The 23,940-nt window shown below is 43.4% G+C and overlaps 1 protein-coding gene across 10 annotated transcripts in view; it reads left to right on the top strand.

Annotated features, from left to right (window-relative positions):
* Positions 1-181: 181 nt before the first annotated feature.
* LOC128702485 (uncharacterized) overlaps positions 182-23,940 on the top strand; it is a 166,904-nt gene continuing 143,145 nt past the window's right edge. For 9 of the 10 annotated variants that reach the window (XM_070105347.1, XM_070105354.1, XM_070105351.1 and 6 more), the window contains exons 1-7: positions 182-307; positions 4,093-4,268; positions 9,825-9,897; positions 10,071-10,675; positions 16,725-16,848; positions 19,647-19,843; positions 20,414-20,503. In XM_070105347.1, coding sequence (XP_069961448.1) covers positions 4,134-4,268; positions 9,825-9,897; positions 10,071-10,675; positions 16,725-16,848; positions 19,647-19,843; positions 20,414-20,503 — 1,224 coding nt within the window. In that variant the 5' untranslated portion in view covers positions 182-307; positions 4,093-4,133. The remainder of the gene's footprint in view (positions 308-4,092; positions 4,269-9,824; positions 9,898-10,070; positions 10,676-16,724; positions 16,849-19,646; positions 19,844-20,413; positions 20,504-23,940) is intronic. The other variant, XM_070105348.1, reaches the window with a different exon arrangement.

The raw sequence follows: 23,940 nt of genomic DNA, 5'->3' as shown, positions 1-23,940 counted from the left end.
AAAAAAATAACCCTTATCGAAATAAATAAATTTTTCTTTTTAGGGGATTATCCTGGTTGATAATTTACAAACACACTAAAATAAACATAATAACAATATTTATATCTATTTACACATAAATAAACAAACAAATTTACCCATTTATAAAATCAAAACGAAAGACTCACATTTGATTGTTTTGTTTTGATCAAGACTTCAAAAAATCAGAGGAAGAACCACCATTATTTTCCACCATTATTATCCACCATTATTATCCACCATATTTGTGCTTCCTGAGGCCCATCCTCACCACCATCATCACTCAATGGTAAATATATTTCCCCATTAACCTCACAACAACCCATTAAACATATATAAACCCCCCCAAAAAAAAACTCAAATGGGCACCAGTCGTGACTCCAATGGTAATTCAAGGACAATAATGGTAATTCAAGGACCCACAATGGTAATTCAAGGACAATAATGGTAATTCAAGGACCCACAATGGTAATTCAAGGACCCACAATGGTAATTCAAGGACAATAATGGTAATTCTAGGACCCACAATGGTAATTCAAGGACAATAATGGTAATTCTAGGACCCACAATGGTAATTCAAGGACAATAATGGTAATTCTAGGACCCACAATGGTAATTCAAGGACCCACAATGGTAATTCAAGGACAATAATGGTAATTCTAGGACCCACAATGGTAATTCAAGGACCCACAATGGTAATTCAAGGACAATAATGGTAATTCTAGGACCCACAATGGTAATTCAAGGACCCACAATGGTAATTCAAGGACAATAATGGTAATTCTAGGACCCACAATGGTAATTCAAGGACCCACAATGGTAATTCAAGGACAATAATGGTAATTCTAGGACCCACAATGGTAATTCAAGGACCCACAATGGTAATTCAAGGACAATAATGGTAATTCAAGGACCCACAATGGTAATTCAAGGACCCACAATGGTAATTCAAGGACCCACAATGGTAATTTAAGGACCACAATGGTAATTCAAGGACCCACAATGGTAATTCTAGGACCCACAATAGTAATTCAAGGACCACAATGGTAATTCAAGGACCCACAATGGTAATTCAAGGACCACAATGGTAATTCAAGGACCACAATGGTAATTCAAGGACCACAATGGTAATTCAAGGACCCACAATGGTAATTCAAGGACCCACAATGGTAATTCAAGGACCACAATGGTAATTCAAGGACCACAATGGTAATTCAAGGACCACAATGGTAATTCAAGGACCCACAATGGTAATTCAAGGACCCACAATGGTAATTCAAGGACCACAATGGTAATTCAAGGACCACAATGGTAATTCAAGGACCCACAATGGTAATTCAAGGACCCACAATGGTAATTCAAGGACCACAATGGTAATTCAAGGACCACAATGGTAATTCAAGGACCACAATGGTAATTCAAGGACCACAATGGTAATTCAAGGACCCACAATGGTAATTCAAGGACCCACAATGGTAATTCAAGGACCCACAATGGTAATTCAAGGACCACAATGGTAATTCAAGGACCCACAATGGTAATTCAAGGACAATGATAATTCAAGGACCACAATGGTAATTCAAGGACCCACAATGGTAATTCAAGGAAGACAATGGTAATTCAAGGACCCACAATGGTAATTCAAGGACCACAATCGTAATTCAAGGACCCACAATGGTAATTCAAGGACAACAATGGTAATTCAAGGACCCACAATGGTAATTCAAGGACAATGGTAATTCAAGGACCCACAATGGTAATTCAAGGACCACAATGGTAATTCAAGGACCCACAATGGTAATTCAAGGACCACAATGGTAATTCAAGGACAATGGTAATTCAAGGACCCACAATGGTAATTCAAGGACCCACAATAGTAATTCAAGGACCCACAATGGTAATTCAAGGACCCACAATGGTAATTCAAGGACCCACAATAGTAATTCAAGGACCCACAATGGTAATTCAAGAACCCCCAATGGTAATTCAAGGACCACAATGGTAATTCAAGGACCACAATGGTAATTCAAGGACCACAATGGTAATTCAAGGACCACAATGGTAATTCAAGGACCCACAATGGTAATTCAAGGACCCACAATGGTAATTCAAGGACCCACAATGGTAATTCAAGGACCACAATGGTAATTCAAGGACCCACAATGGTAATTCAAGGACAATGATAATTCAAGGACCACAATGGTAATTCAAGGACCCACAATGGTAATTCAAGGAAGACAATGGTAATTCAAGGACCCACAATGGTAATTCAAGGACCACAATCGTAATTCAAGGACCCACAATGGTAATTCAAGGACAACAATGGTAATTCAAGGACCCACAATGGTAATTCAAGGACAATGGTAATTCAAGGACCCACAATGGTAATTCAAGGACCACAATGGTAATTCAAGGACAACAATTGTAATTCAAGGACCACAATGGTAATTCAAGGACAATGGTAATTCAAGGACCCACAATGGTAATTCAAGGACCCACAATGGTAATTCAAGGACCCACAATGGTAATTCAAGGACCCACAATGGTAATTCAAGGACCCACAATGGTAATTCAAGGACCCACAATGGTAATTCAAGAACCCCCAATGGTAATTCAAGGACCCCCAATGGTAATTCAAGGACCCCCAATGGTAATTCAAGGACCCCCAATGGTAATTCAAGAACCCCCAATGGTAATTCAAGGACCCCCAATGGTAATTCAAGGACCCCATTGGAAATAAATCAGTAATTTTACTGGGGAACTTGTTAATGGTCAAAGTCGGACCAAAACATCGTTATAAAGTTTCTTTCTCTTATCTGTTGATTAGTTATATATTGTTCCGCTGTACACCCCTTGTGGTTTAGTGCTTCTTTTTGATTATAGTAATAATGTGTGTTGTTCCAGTCTTGGAATTATGTCTTTTTATTTTTTAATTGGTTACCCTTAGGTTAATTACTCTTCATTGTGTACTGCAGCACTGTATGACCCTTGTGGGTTTAGAGCTTAGTTCTGATGTTTAATTGTTATTCACTTTGTACTAGAGGTGAGCCAGAGTATCGTTATTGGTGACACATCGGCTAATTTTGATGATAATCTGTATTGGCCTGAAATTGAATACAGGTACCATCCGACTTACGACCAAGCTCGGTTCCGACCAACCGGTCGTAAGTCAAAATGAACGTAAGTCGAACCTTACTACTGAATATCAACATCACACTTTTGTAATTATTTTTGTTTTATTCTGGTATTTCATGTTTTACTTTACTTTTTATGTTGTTAGTACTGTATTTTATACTGTAAGGTTTAGGATAAACACTGTCTACAACACAAACAGCTGTTTATTTCCCAGAAATTTGGCATAAAAAACACGGCCGTAGGTCGAGTGGTCGTATGTCGAGCAGGTCGTAAGTCAGATGGTAGGTGTATCAGCATCGGCAGAAGTTTTAGTACTGTGCATGTACTGTCTTGTTATTATATACTACAGTATGTAATGCCATTCGAAAAATATAAACTTGTTTACAAACACAGTGGTACCTCGAGATACGAACAGCTCAAAACTCGACCAATTATGTAAGTGCTTTTGTAAGTGTATTTTTGGGGGTCAGAAAAGGGCTAATCTAATTTACATTATTCCTTATGGGAACAAATTCGTTCGGTATCGGCACTCAAGCAGCCTTCTCGAACGAAAAAAGTTTGTATCCCAAGGTACCACTGTATTAAATAAAAATATAAATGAGATCCCTCATGTCAATGATGCCAGTGGAAATAAGTAACATTGACTTCATTGTGCTTTTCATATGGTTTGAGCACTCGGCGATAAAAATAAGTCAGTTTTTGTGACTTTTTGGGTTATCCTAGTGGGTAACTTACACATAAAGTATATAATAAATGTACGTAAGTGTACTGTACCTGAATAAACTTACGCAAAACACATTCTCTAAAGCCCTTTCTTGTGAAAGTGCTGAGAACACTTTCTGTCGAGATTCCAGAATTTCACAAAGACTCTCCTAATTATGTTTAACACACTAAGCAGCAGTGAGATATAAATAACAGAATAACATATGACATTCACAGTTTTCAGATGGTGTGTGAGAGGAGTACAACGAGACACAATCATGAACTGCGTTAAATTCTTAGCGTCGAAGAATCCATGTCTGGAGGAAATTGCCAAGATTGTCCCCGCCTCATGCAAACACACACTCGTCGATGAATTGCGAGGAGGAATGCAGCCGCCAGACACGTACATCGTTGTGAGTACAGTGAACCCCCAGTTTACGATATTATTTCATTCCAGAAGTATGTTCAGGTGCCAGTACTGACCGAATTTGTTCCCATAAGGAATATTGTGAATTAGATTAGTCCATTTCAGACCCCCAAACATACACGTACAAATGCACTTGCATAAATACACTTACATAATTGGTCACATTGGGAGCTGATCGTAAACCGGGGGTCCACTGTACACTAAATTCTCGATTTAATGGAATGATAGAAGGGGAGTGAGTTGATGGGAGTGACAGTTATGGTGGGTAAAAATGACTCAATTTAATGGAATGATAGAAGGGGAGTGAGTTGATGGGAGTGACAGTTATGGTGGGTAAAAATGACTCGATTTAATGGAATGATAGAAGGGGAGTGAGTTGATGGGAGTGACAGTTATGGTGGGTAAAAATGACTCGATTTAATGGAATGATAGAAGGGGAGTGAGTTGATGGGAGTGACAGTTATGGTGGGTAAAAATGACTCGATTTAATGGAATGATAGAAGGGGAGTGAGTTGATGGGAGTGACAGTTATGGTGGGTAAAAATGACTCGATTTAATGGAATGATAGAAGGGGAGTGAGTTGATGGGAGTGACAGTTATGGTGGGTAAAAATGACTCGATTTAGTGGAATGATAGAAGGGGAGTGAGTTGATGGGAGTGACAGTTATGGTGGGTAAAAATGACTCGATTTAATGGAATGATAGAAGGGGAGTGAGTTGATGGGAGTGACAGTTATGGTGGGTAAAAATGACTCGATTTAATGTAATGATAGAAGGGGAGTGAGTTGATGGGAGTGACAGTTATGGTGGGTAAAAATGACTCGATTTAATGGAATGATAGAAGGGGAGTGAGTTGATGGGAGTGACAGTTATGGTGGGTAAAAATGACTCGATTTAATGGAATGATAGAAGGGGAGTGAGTTGATGGGAGTGACAGTTATGGTGGGTAAGAATGACTCGATTTAATGGAATGATAGAAGGGGAGTGAGTTGATGGGAGTGACAGTTATGGTGGGTAAGAATGACTCGATTTAATGGAATGATAGAAGGGGAGTGAGTTGATGGGAGTGACAGTTATGGTGGGTAAAAATGACTCGATTTAATGGAATGATAGAAGGGGAGTGAGTTGATGGGAGTGACAGTTATGGTGGGTAAAATTGACTCGATTTAATGGAATGATAGAAGGGGAGTGAGTTGATGGGAGTGACAGTTATGGTGGGTAAAAATGACTCGATTTAATGGAATGATAGAAGGGGAGTGAGTTGATGGGAGTGACAGTTATGGTGGGTAAAAATGACTTGATTTAATGTAATGATAGAAGGGGAGTGAGTTGATGGGAGTGACAGTTATGGTGGGTAAAAATGACTCGATTTAATGGAATGATAGAAGGGGAGTGAGTTGATGGGAGTGACAGTTATGGTGGGTAAAAATGACTCGATTTAATGGAATGATAGAAGGGGAGTGAGTTGATGGGAATGACAGTTATGGTGGGTAAGAATGACTCGATTTAATGGAATGATAGAAGGGGAGTGAGTTGATGGGAGTGACAGTTATGGTGGGTAAAAATGACTCAATTTAATGGAATGATAGAAGGGGAGTGAGTTGATGGGAGTGACAGTTATGGTGGGTAAAAATGACTCGATTTAATGGAATGATAGAAGGGGAGTGAGTTGATGGGAGTGACAGTTATGGTGGGTAAGAATGAGATTGTTCTAGCTACCTATGTATTAGACTGAAGATGCCAACTCGAAAATATTTCAGCAATAAAGATACCTAACCATTGCACACGTGTCTTAATCATCAAAAAAAATTCTGTAGCCAAAGGATCTTGACAGTCGTTTCTGAATCAACATGTGGGATTTTGTACTGTATTTCCAAAATTCCTTTCAGGGATTATTGTTGATTTCTGGGCACTTTTATGCTGTATGATTATAATAATGTGGATACTTTTCCCTACAGTTATTTATTAAACTACTTTTTTTTTTAGAGATAGATGAGTTGAACATACTCTTCTAAATATCCCTTTAATTAGGTGCTTTGACAGTCTTCTAAATATCCCTTTAATTAGGTGCTTTGATATTCTTTAAATATCCCTTTAATTAGGTGCTTTGATACTCTTCTAAATATCCCTTTATTTTTGTGCATTAATGCTCCTCTAAATATCCCTTTAATTAGGTGCTTTGATACTCTTCTAAATATCCCTTTAATTAGGTGCTTTGATACTCTTCTAAATATCTCTTTAATTAGGTGCTTTGACAGTCTTCTAAATATCCCTTTAATTAGGTTCATTGATACTCTTCTAAATATCCCTTTAATTAGGTGCTTTGACAGTCTTCTAAATATCCCTTTAATTAGGTTCATTGATACTCTTCTAAATATCCCTTTAATTAGGTGCTTTGATACTCTTCTAAATATCCCTTTAATTAGGTGCACTGATGCTGTCAAAGGTCTCTTGTTCCAAGGAAGTAAAGTTATTAAACCTTCAACTGTCCAAACGTAGATATACAGTGGACCCCCGGTTAACGAACTTTTTTCACTCCAGAAGTATGTTCAGGTGCCAGTACTGACTGAATTTTTTCCCATAAGGAATATTGTGAAGTAGATTAGTCCATTTCAGACCCCCAAACATACACGTACAAACGCACTTACATAAATACACTTACATAATTGGACGCATTTGGAGGTGATCGTTAAGCGGGGGTCCACTGTACGTCCATGTGCATAATGCTGAGGACATAGATGTACGTCCGATTTTACATGCTTTCTTATATAAAAAAACGTAGATCTACGATCTGAGCGCTATGCACGTGGACGTAGATCTACGTTTGGACAGTTTAAGGGTTAAGGTAGAGGTACACATCAGCACAATTATCATACATAATAATGCGTGTAAATTACCCACGAAGATAACATAAAAAGAGTCCCAGGGACTTATTTCTGTTGTGGTCCTTGTAATATCTTATTATTTAAAGTCTGGCTGTAAGATACTGTGGAAATCAGTCATGATTATAGCCTTGAAAGTTAAAACAGTATCTCAAATTCCCTGGATCAAGAGGCCTTCAGCAGCATTGCCTGTCTGTTGCTGTCTAGCATCATTTTGTTTGCACTGTTGCTGTCTGTGAAGAGCTGTCTAGTAGTATTTTTGCTATATCACTGTCTGTGAGTAGCTTCTTTCTTCTTTCAACGTACCAGCCGTATCCCACTGAGGCGGGGAGGCCCAAAAGGACAAACGAAAGTTTCTCCTTTTAAATTTAGTAATATATACAGGAGAAGGGGTTACTAGCCCCTTGCTCCCGGCATTTTAGTCGCCTCTTACGACACGCATGGCTTACGTGGGAAGAATTCTGTTCCACTTCCCCATGGAACTGTGAGTAGCTATCTAATATTATTTTGTTAGCCCCACAGACAACAGTAGAGCAAATAGAATAATACTATATAGCTCTCCACAACCCAAGGTAATAGGTTGGTAGACAGCAACTGCCCAGGGAGGTACTACCATCCTGTGGTAGTAGGTTGGTAGACAGCAACTGCCCACGGAGGTACTACCATCCTGTGGTGGTAGGTTGGTAGACAGCAACTGCCCAAGGAGGTACTACCATCCTGTGGTAGTAGGTTGGTAGACAGCAACTGCCCAGGGAGGTACTACCATCCTGTGGTGGTAGGTTGGTAGACAGCAACTGCCCAAGGAGGTACTACCATCCTGTGGTGGTAGGTTGGTAGACAGCAACTGCCCACGGAGGTACTACCATCCTGTGGTAGTAGGTTGGTAGACAGCAACTGCCCACAGAGGTACTACCATCCTGTGGTGGTAGGTTGGTAGAAGCAACTGCCCACGGAGGTACTACCATCCTGTGGTAGTAGGTTGGTAGACAGCAACTGCCCACAGAGGTACTACCATCCTGTGGTAGTAGGTTGGTAGACAGCAACTGCCCACGGAGGTATTACCATCCTGTGGTAGTAGGTTGGTAGACAGCAACTGCCCACAGAGGTACTACCATCCTGTGGTAGTAGGTTGGTAGACAGCAACTGCCCACAGAGGTACTACCAACCTGTGGTGGTAGGTTGGTAGACAGCAACTGCCCATGGAGGTACTACCATCCTGTGGTGGTAGGTTGGTAGACAGCAACTGCCCACGGAGGTACTACCATCCTGTGGTGGTAGGTTGGTAGACAGCAACTGCCCATGGAGGTACTACCATCCTGTGGTGGTAGGTTGGTAGACAGCAACTGCCCATGGAGGTACTACCATCCTGTGGTAGTAGGTTGGCAGACAGCAACTGCCCACGGAGGTACTACCATCCTGTGGTGGTAGGTTGGTAGACAGCAACCACCCAGGGAGGTACTACCATCCTGTGGTAGTAGGTTGGTAGACAGCAACCACCCAGGGAGGTACTACCATCCTGTGGTAGTAGGTTGGTAGACAGCAACTGCCCACGGAGGTACTACCATCCTGTGGTAGTAGGTTGGTAGACAACAACTGCCCAGGGAGGTACTACCATCCTGTGGTGGTAGGTTGGTAGACAGCAACTGCCCACGGAGGTACTACCATCCTGTGGTAGGTTGGTAGACAGCAACTGCCCACGGAGGTACTACCATCCTGTGGTGGTAGGTTGGTAGACAGCAACTGCCCACGGAGGTACTACCATCCTGTGGTGGTAGGTTGGTAGACAGCAACTGCCCACGGAGGTACTACCATCCTGTGGTAGGTTGGTAGACAGCAACTGCCCACGGAGGTACTACCATCCTGTGGAAGTAGGTTGGTAGACAGCAGCCACCCAGGGAGATACTACTATCCTGCCAGTGAGTGTAAAATGTAAACCTGTAATTGTTTTACATGATGGTAGGATTGCTGGTGTCTTTTTTCTGTCTCATGAACATGCAAGATTTCAGGTACGTCTTGCTACTTCTACTTACACTTAGGTCACACTACACATACATGTACAAGCATATATATACACACCCCTCTGGGTTTTCTTCTATTTTCTTTCTAGTTCTTGTTCTTGTTTATTTCCTCTTATCTCCATGGGGAAGTGGAACAAAATTCTTCCTCCGTAAACCATGCATGATGTAAGAGGCGACTAAAATGCCGGGAGCAAGAGGCTAGTAACCCCTTCTCCTGTCTATATTACTCCTGTGATGCAATAAAATCACAGTAAACAGGTAATATCGCAACATGCAGAACAACTACATTGTGAAAGAATAGCGAAATTGCAAGCGTTTTCGTGACTTCTTACATTATCAAAGAACTATGTAGTTCCTTGATAATGTGAGAAGTCATGAAAGTGCTTGGAATTTCGCTGTTCTTTCACAGTGGTTCTGCATATTACTCCTGTATATATTACTTTTGTTTTTCTTTTTGGGCCACCCTGCTTCAGTGGGATACAGCCGTTGCATTGAAAGAAGCAGCAGCTCTTCCCAAACAGTAATAAAGCACTCTTAGTTTTATTTTGTCATCCTTTCTTCCTCCCAGTAATTTATATCTGTGACAACACGCAAGGATTTTTGAACTGAAAAACAAGGTCTATATACAAATGCTTTGTTACAGGGGATTGTGGAGGATGCTTATCCAAGAATAGTGTGGGAGGGTAAGGTAAAGAAGCGGATGACTCTACGAGAAGGTGAGAAGAATTGCTCTCTTGCCACCAACTCTGCTTTGTATTTTGGGATTTTATTCACACATACACAAGAAAAATTATAATGATGTTGGTAAAATTAGTGACTATGTTAAGTAAAGGACACAAGTGTAACTAATGTACAACTAAGCTCTGATGATGCTCTTGTTTCATTTCAGTGCTGCTGGACGGATCGAAGGGGCTTCAGTTGGATGTGTTTGGATATGGCACGCATGCCGACACAATTCACGACTACATTCAAGAAGGCAAAAGCAACGGAACCATTTGGATGGCATTTGCCAAGACAAGATTGGTGAAGTACCGGGGTCCTGTTCAAAATGGCTGGTGTGAGCTGAGTTTGAGGGCAGGGAACAGAGTTGCGGCTGATGCTGAGGTCTGGATCGTTGCGAAGCCTGAGACTGTTTCACTAAATGCAGCTCTACCATCATCCTCAAAATCAAAGACACAGACTGCTGCTTCCTGTCATGCTGGGCCGAGCGGCCGGAATAAGCGAAAACAACCTGAGCATTTCACCGTAGTTTGCCACTGCAACTCTAGCAGAAAAGTGACTGTATGTGCCGTTGTGAAGGAAATTCTGAAAACCCCAGAGCCAACTAAATTTGGGACGTTCCACCTGATGATGGCCGTCTTTGACCCATCGTGCTGTGTAGACATGCCGATACGGGACGATCTTCCCATACATGTATTTTTCAATGACACCAGCATTCGTGATCTTCCTGGAGGTGTCTCGATCGGTGATATCTTGCTGTTAAGAAACATATCCGTAAGTTGTAGCAAGAAGCTAAGGATAATGGGGTATAGTGATAGTGATCGAGAACAGAATAGCGTTGTGGGATATAGTGATAGAGTACAGGTGCTCCTCGACTTGCAATGGCGTTACATTCCAACAAACCCATTGTAAGTTGATGGTGGATGCTGATGATGGATGCTAACGATAATGGATGATGATGATGGATGCTTACGATAATGGATGATGATGATGGCTGCTGCTGGTGGTGGTGGTTGTAGTTTTATAATACTGAACTTAAATGTAAATAACATTATTAAGGAGAGGGGTGGGATTAAATTATGGGGAATCAAATACAAAATGGGAGTTGACACAGTTACTTTTTACTGATGATACTGTACTTATGGGAGATTCTAAAGAAAAATTGCAAAGGCTAGTGGATGAGTTTGGGAGGACATGTAAGGGTAGAAAGTTGAAAGGAATATAGATAAGAGTAAGGTGATGACGGTATCAAACAATTTAGATAAAGAAAAATTGGATATCACATTGGAGGGAGGGAGTAAGGAAGAAGTGAATGTTTTCAGATATTTGGGAGTTGACTTGTCAGCAGATGGGTTTATGAAGGATGAGGTTAACCATAGAATTGATGAAGGAAAAAAGGTGAGTGGTGCGTTGAGGTATTTATGGAGACAAAAAAACGTTATCCATGGAGGCAAAGAAGGGAATGTATGAGAGTACAGTGGACCCCCGCATAGCGACTTTAATCCGTGCAAGAGGGCTGGTTGTTATGCGAAATGTTCGGTATGCGAATTAATTTTCCCCATAAGAAATAATGGAAATCAAATTAATCCGTGCAAGACACCCAAAAGTATGAAAAAAAAAATTTTTTACCACATGAAATGTTAATTTTAATACACACAAACTGAAAAAGGCATGCACAATTACATGACACTTACTTTTATTGAAGATCTGGTGATGATTGATGGGATGGGAGGAGGGGAGAGAGAGTGTTAGTGTTTAGAAGGGGAATCCCCTTCCATTAGGACTTGAGGTAGCAAGTCCTTTTCTGGGGTTACTTCCCTTCTTCTTTTAATGCCACTACGACCAGCTTCAGAGTCACTGGACTTCTGTCGCACAACATATCTGTCCATAGTGGCCTGTACCTCTCGTTCCTTTATGACTTCCCTAAATTGTTTCACAACATTGTCAGTGTACAGGTTGCCAACACGGCTTGCAATAGCTGTGTGAGGGTGATTTTCATCCATGAAGGTTTGCACTTCAAGCCACTTTGCACAGATTTCCTTAATCTTTGTAGTAGGCAACTTCTTCAATTTCTCTCTCCCCTCCTCTGAACCAGTTTCCTCAGGTCTGGCCTCTTGCTGTTGAAGTTGATCTATCAGCTCATCAGTGGTTAGTTCTTCATTGTCCTCCTCCACCAACTCTTCCACATCATCCCCACTAACCTCCAACCCCAAGGACTTTCCCAATGGCATAATCCTCTCAGGGTTAGCCTCAAACCCTTCAAAATCCCTTTTGTCTACACATTCTGGCCACAGTTTCTTCCAAGCAGAGTTCAAGGTCTTCTTAGTCACTCCCTCCCAAGCCTTACCTATAAGGTTTACACAACTGAGGATATTAAAGTGCTCTCTCCAAAACTCTCTTAGAGTCAGTTGAGTTTCTGAGGTCACTACAAAGCACCTTTCAAACAGAGCTTTTGTGTACAGTTTTTTGAAGTTTGCAATAACCTGCTGGTCCATGGGCTGCAGGAGAGGAGTGGTATTAGGAGGCAAAAACTTCACCTTAATGAATTTCATGTCCCCATAAAGTCGCTCTGCCACGTCTGTAGGATGACCAGGGGCATTGTCTAACACCAGGAGGCACTTAAGTTCTAATTTCTTTTCAGTTAGGTAATCTTTCACATTGGGGGCAAATGCATGGTGTAACCAGTCATAGAAAAAGTCCCTAGTGACCCATGCCTTACTGTTTGCCCTCCACAGCACACACAAATTCTCCTTGAGGACATTCTTTTGCCTGAACGGTCTGGGAGTTTCAGAGTGATACACTAATAAAGGCTTAACTTTGCAATCACCACTAGCATTGGAACACATCAACAAAGTAAGCCTGTCTTTCATAGGCTCATGTCCTGGGAGTGCCTTTTCCTCCTGAGTAATGTAGGTCCTGCTTGGCATTTTCTTCCAAAACAGGCCTGTTTCATCACAATTAAACACTTGTTCAGGTTTCAGTCCTTCACTGTCTATGTACTTCTTGAATTCCTGCACATATTTTTCAGCTGCTTTGTGGTCCGAACTGGCAGCCTCACCATGCCTTATCACACTATGTATGCCACTACGCTTCTTAAATCTCTCAAACCAACCTTTGCTGGCCTTAAATTCACTCACATCATCACTAGTTGCAGGCATTTTTTTAATTAAATCCTCATGCAACTTCCTACCCTTTTCGCTTATGATCGCTTGAGAGACGCTATCTCCTGCTAGCTGTTTTTCATTTATCCACACCAATAAGAGTCTCTCAACATCTTCCATCACTTGCGATCTCTGTTTCGAAAACACAGTTAAACCTTTGGCAAGAACAGCTTCCTTGATTGCCTTTCTGTTGCCCACAATAGTAGAGATAGTTGATTTGGGTTTCTTGTACAACCTGACCAGGTCGGTGACACGCACTCCACTCTCATACTTATCAATGATCTCTTTCTTCATCTCTATAGGAATTCTCACCCTTATTCCTGTAGGGTTGGCACTAGAAGCTTTCTTGGGGCCCATGGTCACTTATTTTCCAGATAAAGCACCGAAAACACTGTAATAATACGAAATATTCCGATTGTATGCTTGGATGTTACCCCGGAGGCTGGCTGGTAAACAATGCCACCGGCGGAACATGTGAGGCTGGCTGAGGGCGCACATTGGACGCGTCTTGGACGAAGAGCGGTGAGCGGATTTTTGGGAGGTATGCGAGGCAAAATTTTTGCGATAAAAGCGAGCGGTATGCGGATTGTACAGTATGCGATGCGTACGGTATGCGGGGGTCCACTGTATAGTGGTACCAACACTTATATGTGTGTGAAGCTTGGGTTGTAAATACTGCGGCAAGGAGGCAGTTGGAGGCAGTGGAGATGTTGTGTTTAAGGGCAATGTGTGGTGTAAATATTATGCAGAGAATTTGTAGTGTGAAAATTAGGAGGTGTGGAGTTACTAAAAGTATTAGTCAGAGGGCTGAAGAGGGGTTGTTGAGGTGATTTGGTCATTTAGAGAGAATCAAACAAAGTAGAAAGACTTGGAGAGTGTATAAATCTGTAGGGAAAGAAAGGCAGGGTAGGGGTCATCCCTGAAAAGAAGGTTTTGTGGGTGAGGGGCTTGGACTTAGAGCAAGTGCACGTGAGTGTGTTAGGAGTGAATGGAGATGAATGGTTTTTGGGACCTGAACAGCTGTTGGAGTGTGAGCAGGGTAATATTTTGTGAAGGGATACAGGGAAACCAGTTAGCCGGACTCGAGTCCTGGAAATGGGAAGTACAATGCCTGCACTTTAAAGGAGGGGTTTGGAATATTGGCAATTTGGAGTGACATCTAAGCTGTCGTATCTGAGCGCCTCTGTAAAGACTGATTATGTATGAGTGATAAGGAAAGTGTTGAATGATGATGAAATTTTTTCTTTTTTTCTTTTTGGGTAACCGTGCCTCGGTGGGAAATGGCCGACGTTATTTTATTGTACGTGTTGTGACATTATTTTCATCAGTTTGGTATACCTTAGTGTATATGCTGAGATTTTACCACAGATAGTGAAGCTGATAGACTTCAAACCTTATAAATTAACCATTGATAGGCTTGAAACTTTGTAAATTAACCTCTTTAGGCTTTAAACCTTCTAAATTAACCCATTAATGTTCCATCATGGAAATAAAGGGATTTGTATGTGTTTCTATTTTGTTATAGACTGGACCTTTTTAAGACCTTTTTACCCGTGACTTTTCCTGTGACTTTCATAGTTTTGCTGGTGTGATTTTTTGAAAGTGAGTCCAAGCAGTCATTCTTGGTGCTTACAAGCGATTGTAAGCCACCCTACACTGCTTGGCATTTGTCAAGTCTAGAACTACACTGCTTGACATCTGTCAAGTCTAGAACTACACTGCTTGGCATTTGTCAAGTCTAGAACTACAGTGGACCCCCGCATACCGTTGACATCACATAACGTTAAATCCGCATAGCGATACATTTTATCACTAAAATTTTGCCTAACATAGCGCTAAAAAACTCGCTCAGCGCTATTCGTCCGAGATGCGTCTATGTGCGGCCTGAGCCAGCCTCACATGTTCCGCCTGTGGCATTGTTTACAAGCCAGCCTCCGCTGTAACATCCAAGCATACAATCGGAACATTTCATATTATTACAGCATTTTTGGTGATTTTATCTGCAAAATAAGTGACCATGGGCCCCAAGAAAGCTTCTAGTGCCAACCCTGTGGTAAAAAGGGTGAGAAATATTATCGAAATACTGTGGTACCATGGTCAACTGCTGATGCTGCTGCTGTAGCACTGTCTGCTGCTGTAGCACCGTCAGCTGCTGCTGCTGCTGCTGTACCACTGTCAGCTGCTGCTGATGCTGTAGTACCATCTGCTGCTGCTGTAGCACCTTCTGCTGCTGCTGTAGCACTGTCAGCTGCTGCTGTAGCACTGTCAGCTGCTGCTGCTGTAGCACTGTCAGCTGCTGCTGCTGCTGCTGTAGCACTGTCAGCTGCTGCTGCTGCTGCTGTAGCACTGTCAGCTGCTGCTGCTGCTGCTGTAGCACTGTCAGCTGCTGCTGCTGCTGCTGTAGCACTGTCAGCTGCTGCTGCTGCTGCTGTAGCACTGTCAGCTGCTGCTGCTGCTGCTGTAGCACTGTCAGCTGCTGCTGCTGCTGTAGCACTGTCAGCTGCTGCTGCTGCTGCTGTAGCACCATCAGCTGCTGCTGCTGCTGCTGTAGTACCGTCTGCTGCTGCTGTAGCACCGTCTGCTGCTGCTGTAGCACTGTCAGCTGCTGCTGCTGCTGTAGCACCGTTGTTGGTGTGGCTTATTGAGAATACCAAGAAACAATTAACCCCAGAGGGTTAGCCACCCAGGATAACCCAAAAAAGTCAGTGTCATCGAAGACTGTCTAACTTATTTCCATTGGGGTCCTTAATCTTGTCTCCCAGGATGCAACCCACACCAGTCGACTAACACGCAGGTGAACAGGGGAAAACGCCTGGAACTAGTGCTCATATTGGTGAATTTAAAGCCAGCAAAGGTTGGTTTGAGAGATTTAAGAATTGTAGTGGCATACACAGTGTGATAAGGCTTGTTCTGGAAGAAAATGCCAAACAGGACCTACAGTACTCAGGAGGAAAAGGCACTCCCAGGACACAGTGTCTCATCAGTCATTGCTGCATCTTCAATAAAGGTAAGTGTCATTTATTCTTCATTTAGTAGAGTAGTACATGCACAATATATACTGTGCATGTACTACTCTACTATTGTGCATGTATCCTTCTCTTTGTGTGTAGGAAAATGTATATTTCATGTGGTAAAATTTTTTTTTTCATACTTTTGGGTGTCTTGCACGGATTAATTTGATTTCCATTGTTTCTTATGGGGAAAATTCATTTGCATAACGATAATTTCGCATAACAATGAGCTCTCAGGAACGGATTAATATCGTTATGCGGGGGTCCACTGTACACTGTTTGACATCCGTCAAGTGTAGAACTACACTGCTTGACTCACGAAATCGTAATGACACGATTGCAAACAAACCATACCATGGGCGGGATTTGAACCCGCGGTCAGAGTTTTGAGACTCTCTGACCGCGGGTTCAAATCCCGCCCATGGTATGGTTTACACTGCTTGACAACCGCCAAGTGTAGAACTACACTGCTTGACATCTGTCAAGTCTAGAATGAGTTAAGAATCTTTGATTGGCTCACTGTGGAAGACAAAAACTTCAACTAATTGGCTAGATGCACCACAATTTATTTAATATTCCATGATAGGCCTATATAAATTTTTCTGGCTGTAAGAATGACAAAGCAGTTAACTGTCGTACTTGTGGTTGCAGCTGGAGCCGTACAAAGACAAGATCCACGGGACGGTCTACGACCCCAAGCAGATTATTAAGTTTTCATCTGACCCGGAAGTCCCCATCGAGGCAATCACCCTTAAGCCCCGTTATGAAATACCTGGTGAGTGGTCAGTGGATTGGGGATCATGGGAACCATAAAGAGGATTTCATCATATAAAAAAAATGTGGCAAAATAGGTACTCCTCACTTAACGACCGAGTTCCATTCCTAAGAGTCGGTTAACCCTTAAACTGTCCAAACATAGATCTACGCTTTTACCGCTAGAGCTCTGAACGTAGAGCTACGTTTTTTTTAACATTTGAAAGCACGTAAAATAAAACGCAAATCTACGTTTGGAGCACTAACAGTTGAGGGGTTAAGTGAGGAGTCTCCCCTTATTGATATTTCCAGCACACTGTACTGGTAATGGGTTTGTGTCAGGCATCTTTGATATTGTTTTAATGTCGCCTTTGCACCATTTATAACTTTTTTAGTATATTGAAAATAGAACTAGGCATTAAAACACAATAAAAAAAAGTAAAATACACACACAGTACAGTGGTCGGAGAGGTGGTCGTAAGTCTGAGTGGTCGTTAAACAGGCAGGTCGCTTGACGATCAGCTCCCAATGCAACCAATTATGTCGGAGAGGTGGTCGTAAGTCTGAGTGGTCATTAAACAGGCAGGTCCGCTTGACGATCAGCTCCCAATGCGACCAATTATGTCGGAGAGGTGGTCGTAAGTCTGAGTGGTCATTAAACAGGCAGGTCCGCTTGACGATCAGCTCCCAATGCGACCAATTATGTAAGCGTATTTATGTAAGTGCATTTGTACGTGTATGTTTGGGGGTCTGAAATGGACTAATCTAATTCACAATATTGCTTATGGGAACAAATTCGGTTAGTACTGGCACCTGAACATACTTCTGGAATGAAATAATATCGTAAACCGGGGGTCCACTGTATTACCTGTATGCTAAACAACCCTCTTAACCACAAACATGTCAAAAACTCTCTTACTTTCATTACCTGTAATCATAATCCAGTCATAAGTAATATAATTTGTAAATTTATTGTTTATGAGCCTATACAGTGGACCCCCGGATAACGATATTTTTTCACTCCAGAAGTATGTTCAGGTGCCAGTACTGACCGAATTTGTTCCCATAAGGAATATTGTGAAGTAGATTAGTCCATTTCAGACCCCCAAACATACACGTACAAACGCACTTACATAAATACACTTACATAACTGGTCGCATTGGGAGGTGATCGTTAAGCGGGGGTCCACTGTACATGTATATTCGTAAGTTTGGCCAAAATGCTTTGCATAACTATGGACTTTCTATATGTACACCTAAATGTGACTCGTCCCTGTACAAATGTGTCATTCTAAAATAAATTATTATTATTATTATATTATTACGTTAATAGATTTTGTTGGTGGTGGTAATGGTGGGCTGGCAACCCTGCATTTGTATGTCCGCTAACACAGTATTCCGGTTAAACCACAGTAATCAAATTATTCTTTCTTTCAACGCACCGGCCTTATCCCACCGAGGTGGGGTGGCCCAAAAGGAAAAAGAAAAGTTTCTCCTTTTAAATTTAATAATATATACAGGAGAAGGGGTTACTAGCCCCTTGCTCCTGGCATTTTAGTCGCCTCTTACGACACACATGGCTTACGGAGGAAGAATTCTGTTCCACTTCCCCATGGAGAAGCAATAATTTTTTTTTTTTTAACAAGTCAGCTGTCTCCCACCGAGGCAGGGTGACCCACCGAGGCAGGGTGACCCACCGAGGCAGGGTGATCCAAAAAGAAAGAAAATCCCCCAAAAAAAAATACTTTTTTGCAGAGGTGCTCAGAACACAACAGTTTAGAAGCACATACGTATAAAGAAACACAACATATCCCTCCAAACTGCCAATATCCCGAAACCCCTCCTTTAGAGTGCAGGCATTGTACTTCCCATTTCCAGGACTCAAGTCCGGCTATATAAAAATAACCGGTTTCCCTGAATCCCTTCACTAAATATTACCCTGCTCACACTCCAACAGATCATCAGGTCCCAAATACCTTTTGTCTCCATTCACTCCTATCGAACACTCTCACGCATGCCTGCTGGAAGTCCAAGCCCCTCGCCCACAAAACCTCCCTTACCCCTTCCTTCCAAGCCTCAGGCTGTGTGGGCCAGCAGGCTGCCAACAGCAACAGCCTGTAGAGAAATGGTTCACAGAGCCGACAAGTTTATAAATTAACACGTGTACAACTTAGTAGGTATCTTTATTGAGGAAATGTTTCATCAGACAGTGGCTTCATCAGTCCTATACCAAGGAGACTGGTGAAAATCAAAAGGAGTTAGAGGTAATCAGTCCCTCAGCCTGGAGTCTATGTAATCAGTCCATCAATCTTGAAAAGAATGCAGCATATGCTGTATGATAAAGTCACTGTGTGAAATATTTCCTCAATAAAGATAACCAAATGTTATACATGTGTCTAATTTATTAACAGCCTGGTTGAAGCAGCAGTCTATCCTCACAGCCTGGAACAAGGCTGCGAGGATACACATCGGTCATTTCCCACCAAGGTACGGTGACCCAACGAAGAAGAAAAACTTTAATAATCACTCACTCTATCACTGTCTTGCCTTAGGCGTACCAATAAGACAGTTCAAAAACTGTAGTACCAATAAGACAGTTCAAAAACTGTAGTACCAATAAGACAGTTCAAAAACTGTAGTATCAGCAAACCTCTGGCAAGACAGTGATGGAGTGAGTGATGGTGAAAGTTTTTCTTCTTATTATGATTCACTTAATTTCCTTCTTGACGACTATGTTGTGTTTATGCTACTTTTTTGAATTTATAAATGGCTAATGTGTAAAAGAATCAAAATGACATTTTTAATAACTGAATTACACAGTACCTCATACACGGCCAGATGAAGTTCGTGAGAAAGTCATCTCGCTACGTGATTGGTGGGGGGTACAGAAGGATATGTTAATGCCGGCCACCAACACTAATGCAGACGGAGCCGAGCTGCTGAGCAGCTGCGATGACACGCCTGACTTGCAAATCAAAGAAATTTTGGAAGTAATGGCCTTCACATTATGTTGTCAGGTTAGTCTTACGTACATTATTATTATTATTATTTAAAATGATGCATAAATAAAAAAAAATAAAAAAAATTCAAATTGCTGAAAACCGTCTTAAGAACAAGACGACCACTGAAAATAATGCAGGTTGTCCTCAGCTTACGATGGGGTTACATTCCGACACGCTCGTTGTAAGTCAGAAATATCATAAGTTGAATGTGAAAATAATATGCTAAATAAATAAGAAAATAACAACTACTGTCATTGAATAAATAGAGCAAGTAATTACAGTAACTAAATAACAGTATTGAAGAGTAAATGAATGCAAGTTAGGGACTTGTTGCCTTCATGCTGGGTAATTATCTTAAAGGTTCATCTCTAATTAATTGCTGCCGCACCATCGTAAGGTGGAAATATCGTAAGCCATGGAACACCTGTAAATATGAATATAGTAATTGAAAAGTGCTGTATTAGCTAAGCGCTCTTAAGCAACTGTAGTATTAGCAAGTATGCTTGTACACGCATTTACAACCCTCATTGAGGTGTGTGTCTACCATGGGTATACACTGAGTGCTTTTGTTTTCTGGGCACACAGGTTATGGAGACATACAGAGTGAAGGCCACCAACAGAGAGTGTCTCTTCAAGGTTCAAGACGGCACAATGACCCAGATCTGCTTCAAAGAGGTATGTGTAGTTGTCGTATCAGATGTTAGCATATTAAATGAATAACATCGACCAGTGTTCAGCAGACTGTGCAGTGTCATCTTTACACCCAAAAATGGCTTGTATAACCAGTCACTTTTCATGTGATATATTAAATGTCATCCATTTTTAAAAATTATGTATCGTGTGGAAATAAATAATTATTTTTAATGCACCGGCCGTCTCCCACCAAGGCAGGGTGACCTAAAAAGAAAAATAAGTCTCTCTTTTTACATGTAGTAATTTGTGCATTAGAAGAGATTACTAGTCTCATGCTCCCATGCTCCCTCCTGTGCAGCACTAGCCCTATGCTCCCTCCTGTGCAGCACTAGCCCTATGCTCCCTCCTGTACAGCAGTAGCCCTATGCTCCCTCCTGTACAGCAGTAGCCCTATGCTCCCTCCTGTACATCAGTAGCCCTATGCTCCCTCCTGTACAGCAGTAGCCCTATGCTCCCTCCTGTACAGCAGTAGCCCTATGCTCCCTCCTGTACATCAGTAGCCCTATGCTCCCCTCCTGTACATCAGTAGACCTATGCTCCCTCCTGTACAGCAGTAGCCCTATGCTCCCTCCTGTACATCAGTAGCCCTATGCTCCCTCCTGTACATCAGTAGCCCTATGCTCCCCTCCTGTACATCAGTAGACCTATGCTCCCTCCTGTACAGCAGTAGCCCTATGCTCCCTCCTGTACAGCAGTAGCCCTATGCTCCCTCCTGTACAGCAGTAGCCCTATGCTCCCTCCTGTACAGCAGTAGCCCTATGCTCCCTCCTGTACATAAGTAGCCCTATGCTCCCCTCCTGTACAGCAGTAGCCCTATGCTCCCTCCTGTACATCAGTAGCCCTATGCTCCCTCCTGTACAGCAGTAGCCCTATGCTCCCTCCTGTACATCAGTAGCCCTATGCTCCCTCCTGTACAGCAGTAGCCCTATGCTCCCTCCTGTACAGCAGTAGCCCTATGCTCCCCTCCTGTACAGCAGTAGCCCTATGCTCCCTCCTGTACAGCAGTAGCCCTATGCTCCCTCCTGTACATCAGTAGCCCTATGCTCCCTCCTGTACAGCAGTAGCCCTATGCTCCCATCCTGAACTGCAGTAGCCCTATGCTCCCTCCTGTACAGCAGTAGCCCTATGCTCCCTCCTGTACAGCAGTAGCCCTATGCTCCCTCCTGTACAGCAGTAGCCCTATGCTCCCTCCTGTACAGCAGTAGCCCTATGCTCCCTCCTGTACAGCAGTAGCCCTATGCTCCCTCCTGTACAGCAGTAGCCCTATGCTCCCTCCTGTACAGCAGTAGCCCTATGCTCCCTCCTGTACATCAGTAGCCCTATGCTCCCTCCTGTACAGCAGTAGCCCTATGCTCCCCTCCTGTACAGCAGTAGCCCTATGCTCCCTCCTGTACAGCAGTAGCCCTATGTTCCCTCCTGTACATCAGTAGCCCTATGCTCCCCTCCTGTACATCAGTAGCCCTATGCTCCCTCCTGTACAGCAGTAGCCCTATGCTCCCTCCTGTACAGCAGTAGCCCTATGCTCCCTCCTGTACAGCAGTAGCCCTATGCTCCCCTCCTGTACAGCAGTAGCCCTATGCTCCCTCCTGTACAGCAGTAGCCCTATGCTCCCCTCCTGTACAGCACTAGCCCTATGCTCCCTCCTGTACAGCAGTAGCCCTATGCTCCCTCCTGTACAGCAGTAGCCCTGTGCTCCCCTCCTTTACATCAGTAGCCCTATGTTCCCTTCCTGTACATCAGTAGCCCTATGCTCCCTCCTGTACATCAGTAGCCCTATGTTCCCTTCCTGTACATCAGTAGCCCTATGCTCCCTCCTGTACAGCAGTAGCCCTATGTTCCCTTCCTGTACATCAGTAGCCCTATGCTCCCCTCCTGTACATCAGTAGCCCTATGCTCCCTCCTGTACATCAGTAGCCCTATGCTCCCCTCCTGTACGTCAGTAGCCCTATGCTCCCTCCTGTACAGCAGTAGCCCTATGTTCCCTCCTGTACAGCAGTAGCCCTATGCTCCCCTCCTGTACATCAGTAGCCCTATGCTCCCCTCCTGTACATCAGTAGCCCTATGTTCCCTCCTGTACATCAGTAGCCCTATGCTCCCTCCTGTACAGCAGTAGCCCTATGTTCCCTCCTGTACAGCAGTAGCCCTATGCTCCCCTCCTGTACAGCAGTAGCCCTATGCTCCCTCCTGTACAGCAGTAGCCCTATGCTCCCCTCCTGTACAGCAGTAGCCCTATGCTCCCTCCTGTACAGCAGTAGCCCTGTGCTCCCCTCCTGTACATCAGTAGCCCTATGTTCCCTTCCTGTACATCAGTAGCCCTATGCTCCCCTCCTGTACATCAGTAGCCCTATGTTCCCTCCTGTACAGCAGTAGCCCTATGCTCCCCTCCTGTACAGCAGTAGCCCTATGCTCCCTCCTGTACAGCAGTAGCCCTATGCTCCCCTCCTGTACAGCAGTAGCCCTATGCTCCCTCCTGTACAGCAGTAGCCCTGTGCTCCCCTCCTGTACATCAGTAGCCCTATGTTCCCTTCCTGTACATCAGTAGCCCTATGCTCCCCTCCTGTACATCAGTAGCCCTATGCTCCCTCCTGTACAGCAGTAGCCCTATGCTCCCTCCTGTACAGCAGTAGCCCTATGCTCCCTCCTGTACATCAGTAGCCCTATGCTCCCCTCCTGTACATCAGTAGACCTATGCTCCCTCCTGTACAGCAGTAGCCCTATGCTCCCTCCTGTACATCAGTAGCCCTATGCTCCCTCCTGTACATCAGTAGCCCTATGCTCCCCTCCTGTACATCAGTAGACCTATGCTCCCTCCTGTACAGCAGTAGCCCTATGCTCCCTCCTGTACAGCAGTAGCCCTATGCTCCCTCCTGTACAGCAGTAGCCCTATGCTCCCTCCTGTACAGCAGTAGCCCTATGCTCCCTCCTGTACATAAGTAGCCCTATGCTCCCCTCCTGTACAGCAGTAGCCCTATGCTCCCTCCTGTACATCAGTAGCCCTATGCTCCCTCCTGTACAGCAGTAGCCCTATGCTCCCTCCTGTACATCAGTAGCCCTATGCTCCCTCCTGTACAGCAGTAGCCCTATGCTCCCTCCTGTACAGCAGTAGCCCTATGCTCCCCTCCTGTACAGCAGTAGCCCTATGCTCCCTCCTGTACAGCAGTAGCCCTATGCTCCCTCCTGTACATCAGTAGCCCTATGCTCCCTCCTGTACAGCAGTAGCCCTATGCTCCCCTCCTGTACAGCAGTAGCCCTATGCTCCCTCCTGTACAGCAGTAGCCCTATGCTCCCTCCTGTACAGCAGTAGCCCTATGCTCCCTCCTGTACAGCAGTAGCCCTATGCTCCCTCCTGTACAGCAGTAGTCCTATGCTCCCTCCTCTACAGCAGTAGCCCTATGCTCCCTCCTGTACAGCAGTAGCCC

Source organism: Cherax quadricarinatus, chromosome 98, assembly GCF_038502225.1.
Source record: "Cherax quadricarinatus isolate ZL_2023a chromosome 98, ASM3850222v1, whole genome shotgun sequence".
Lineage (NCBI taxonomy): Eukaryota > Metazoa > Arthropoda > Malacostraca > Decapoda > Parastacidae > Cherax > Cherax quadricarinatus.
This window is presented reverse-complemented; position numbering and strand designations above follow the sequence as displayed.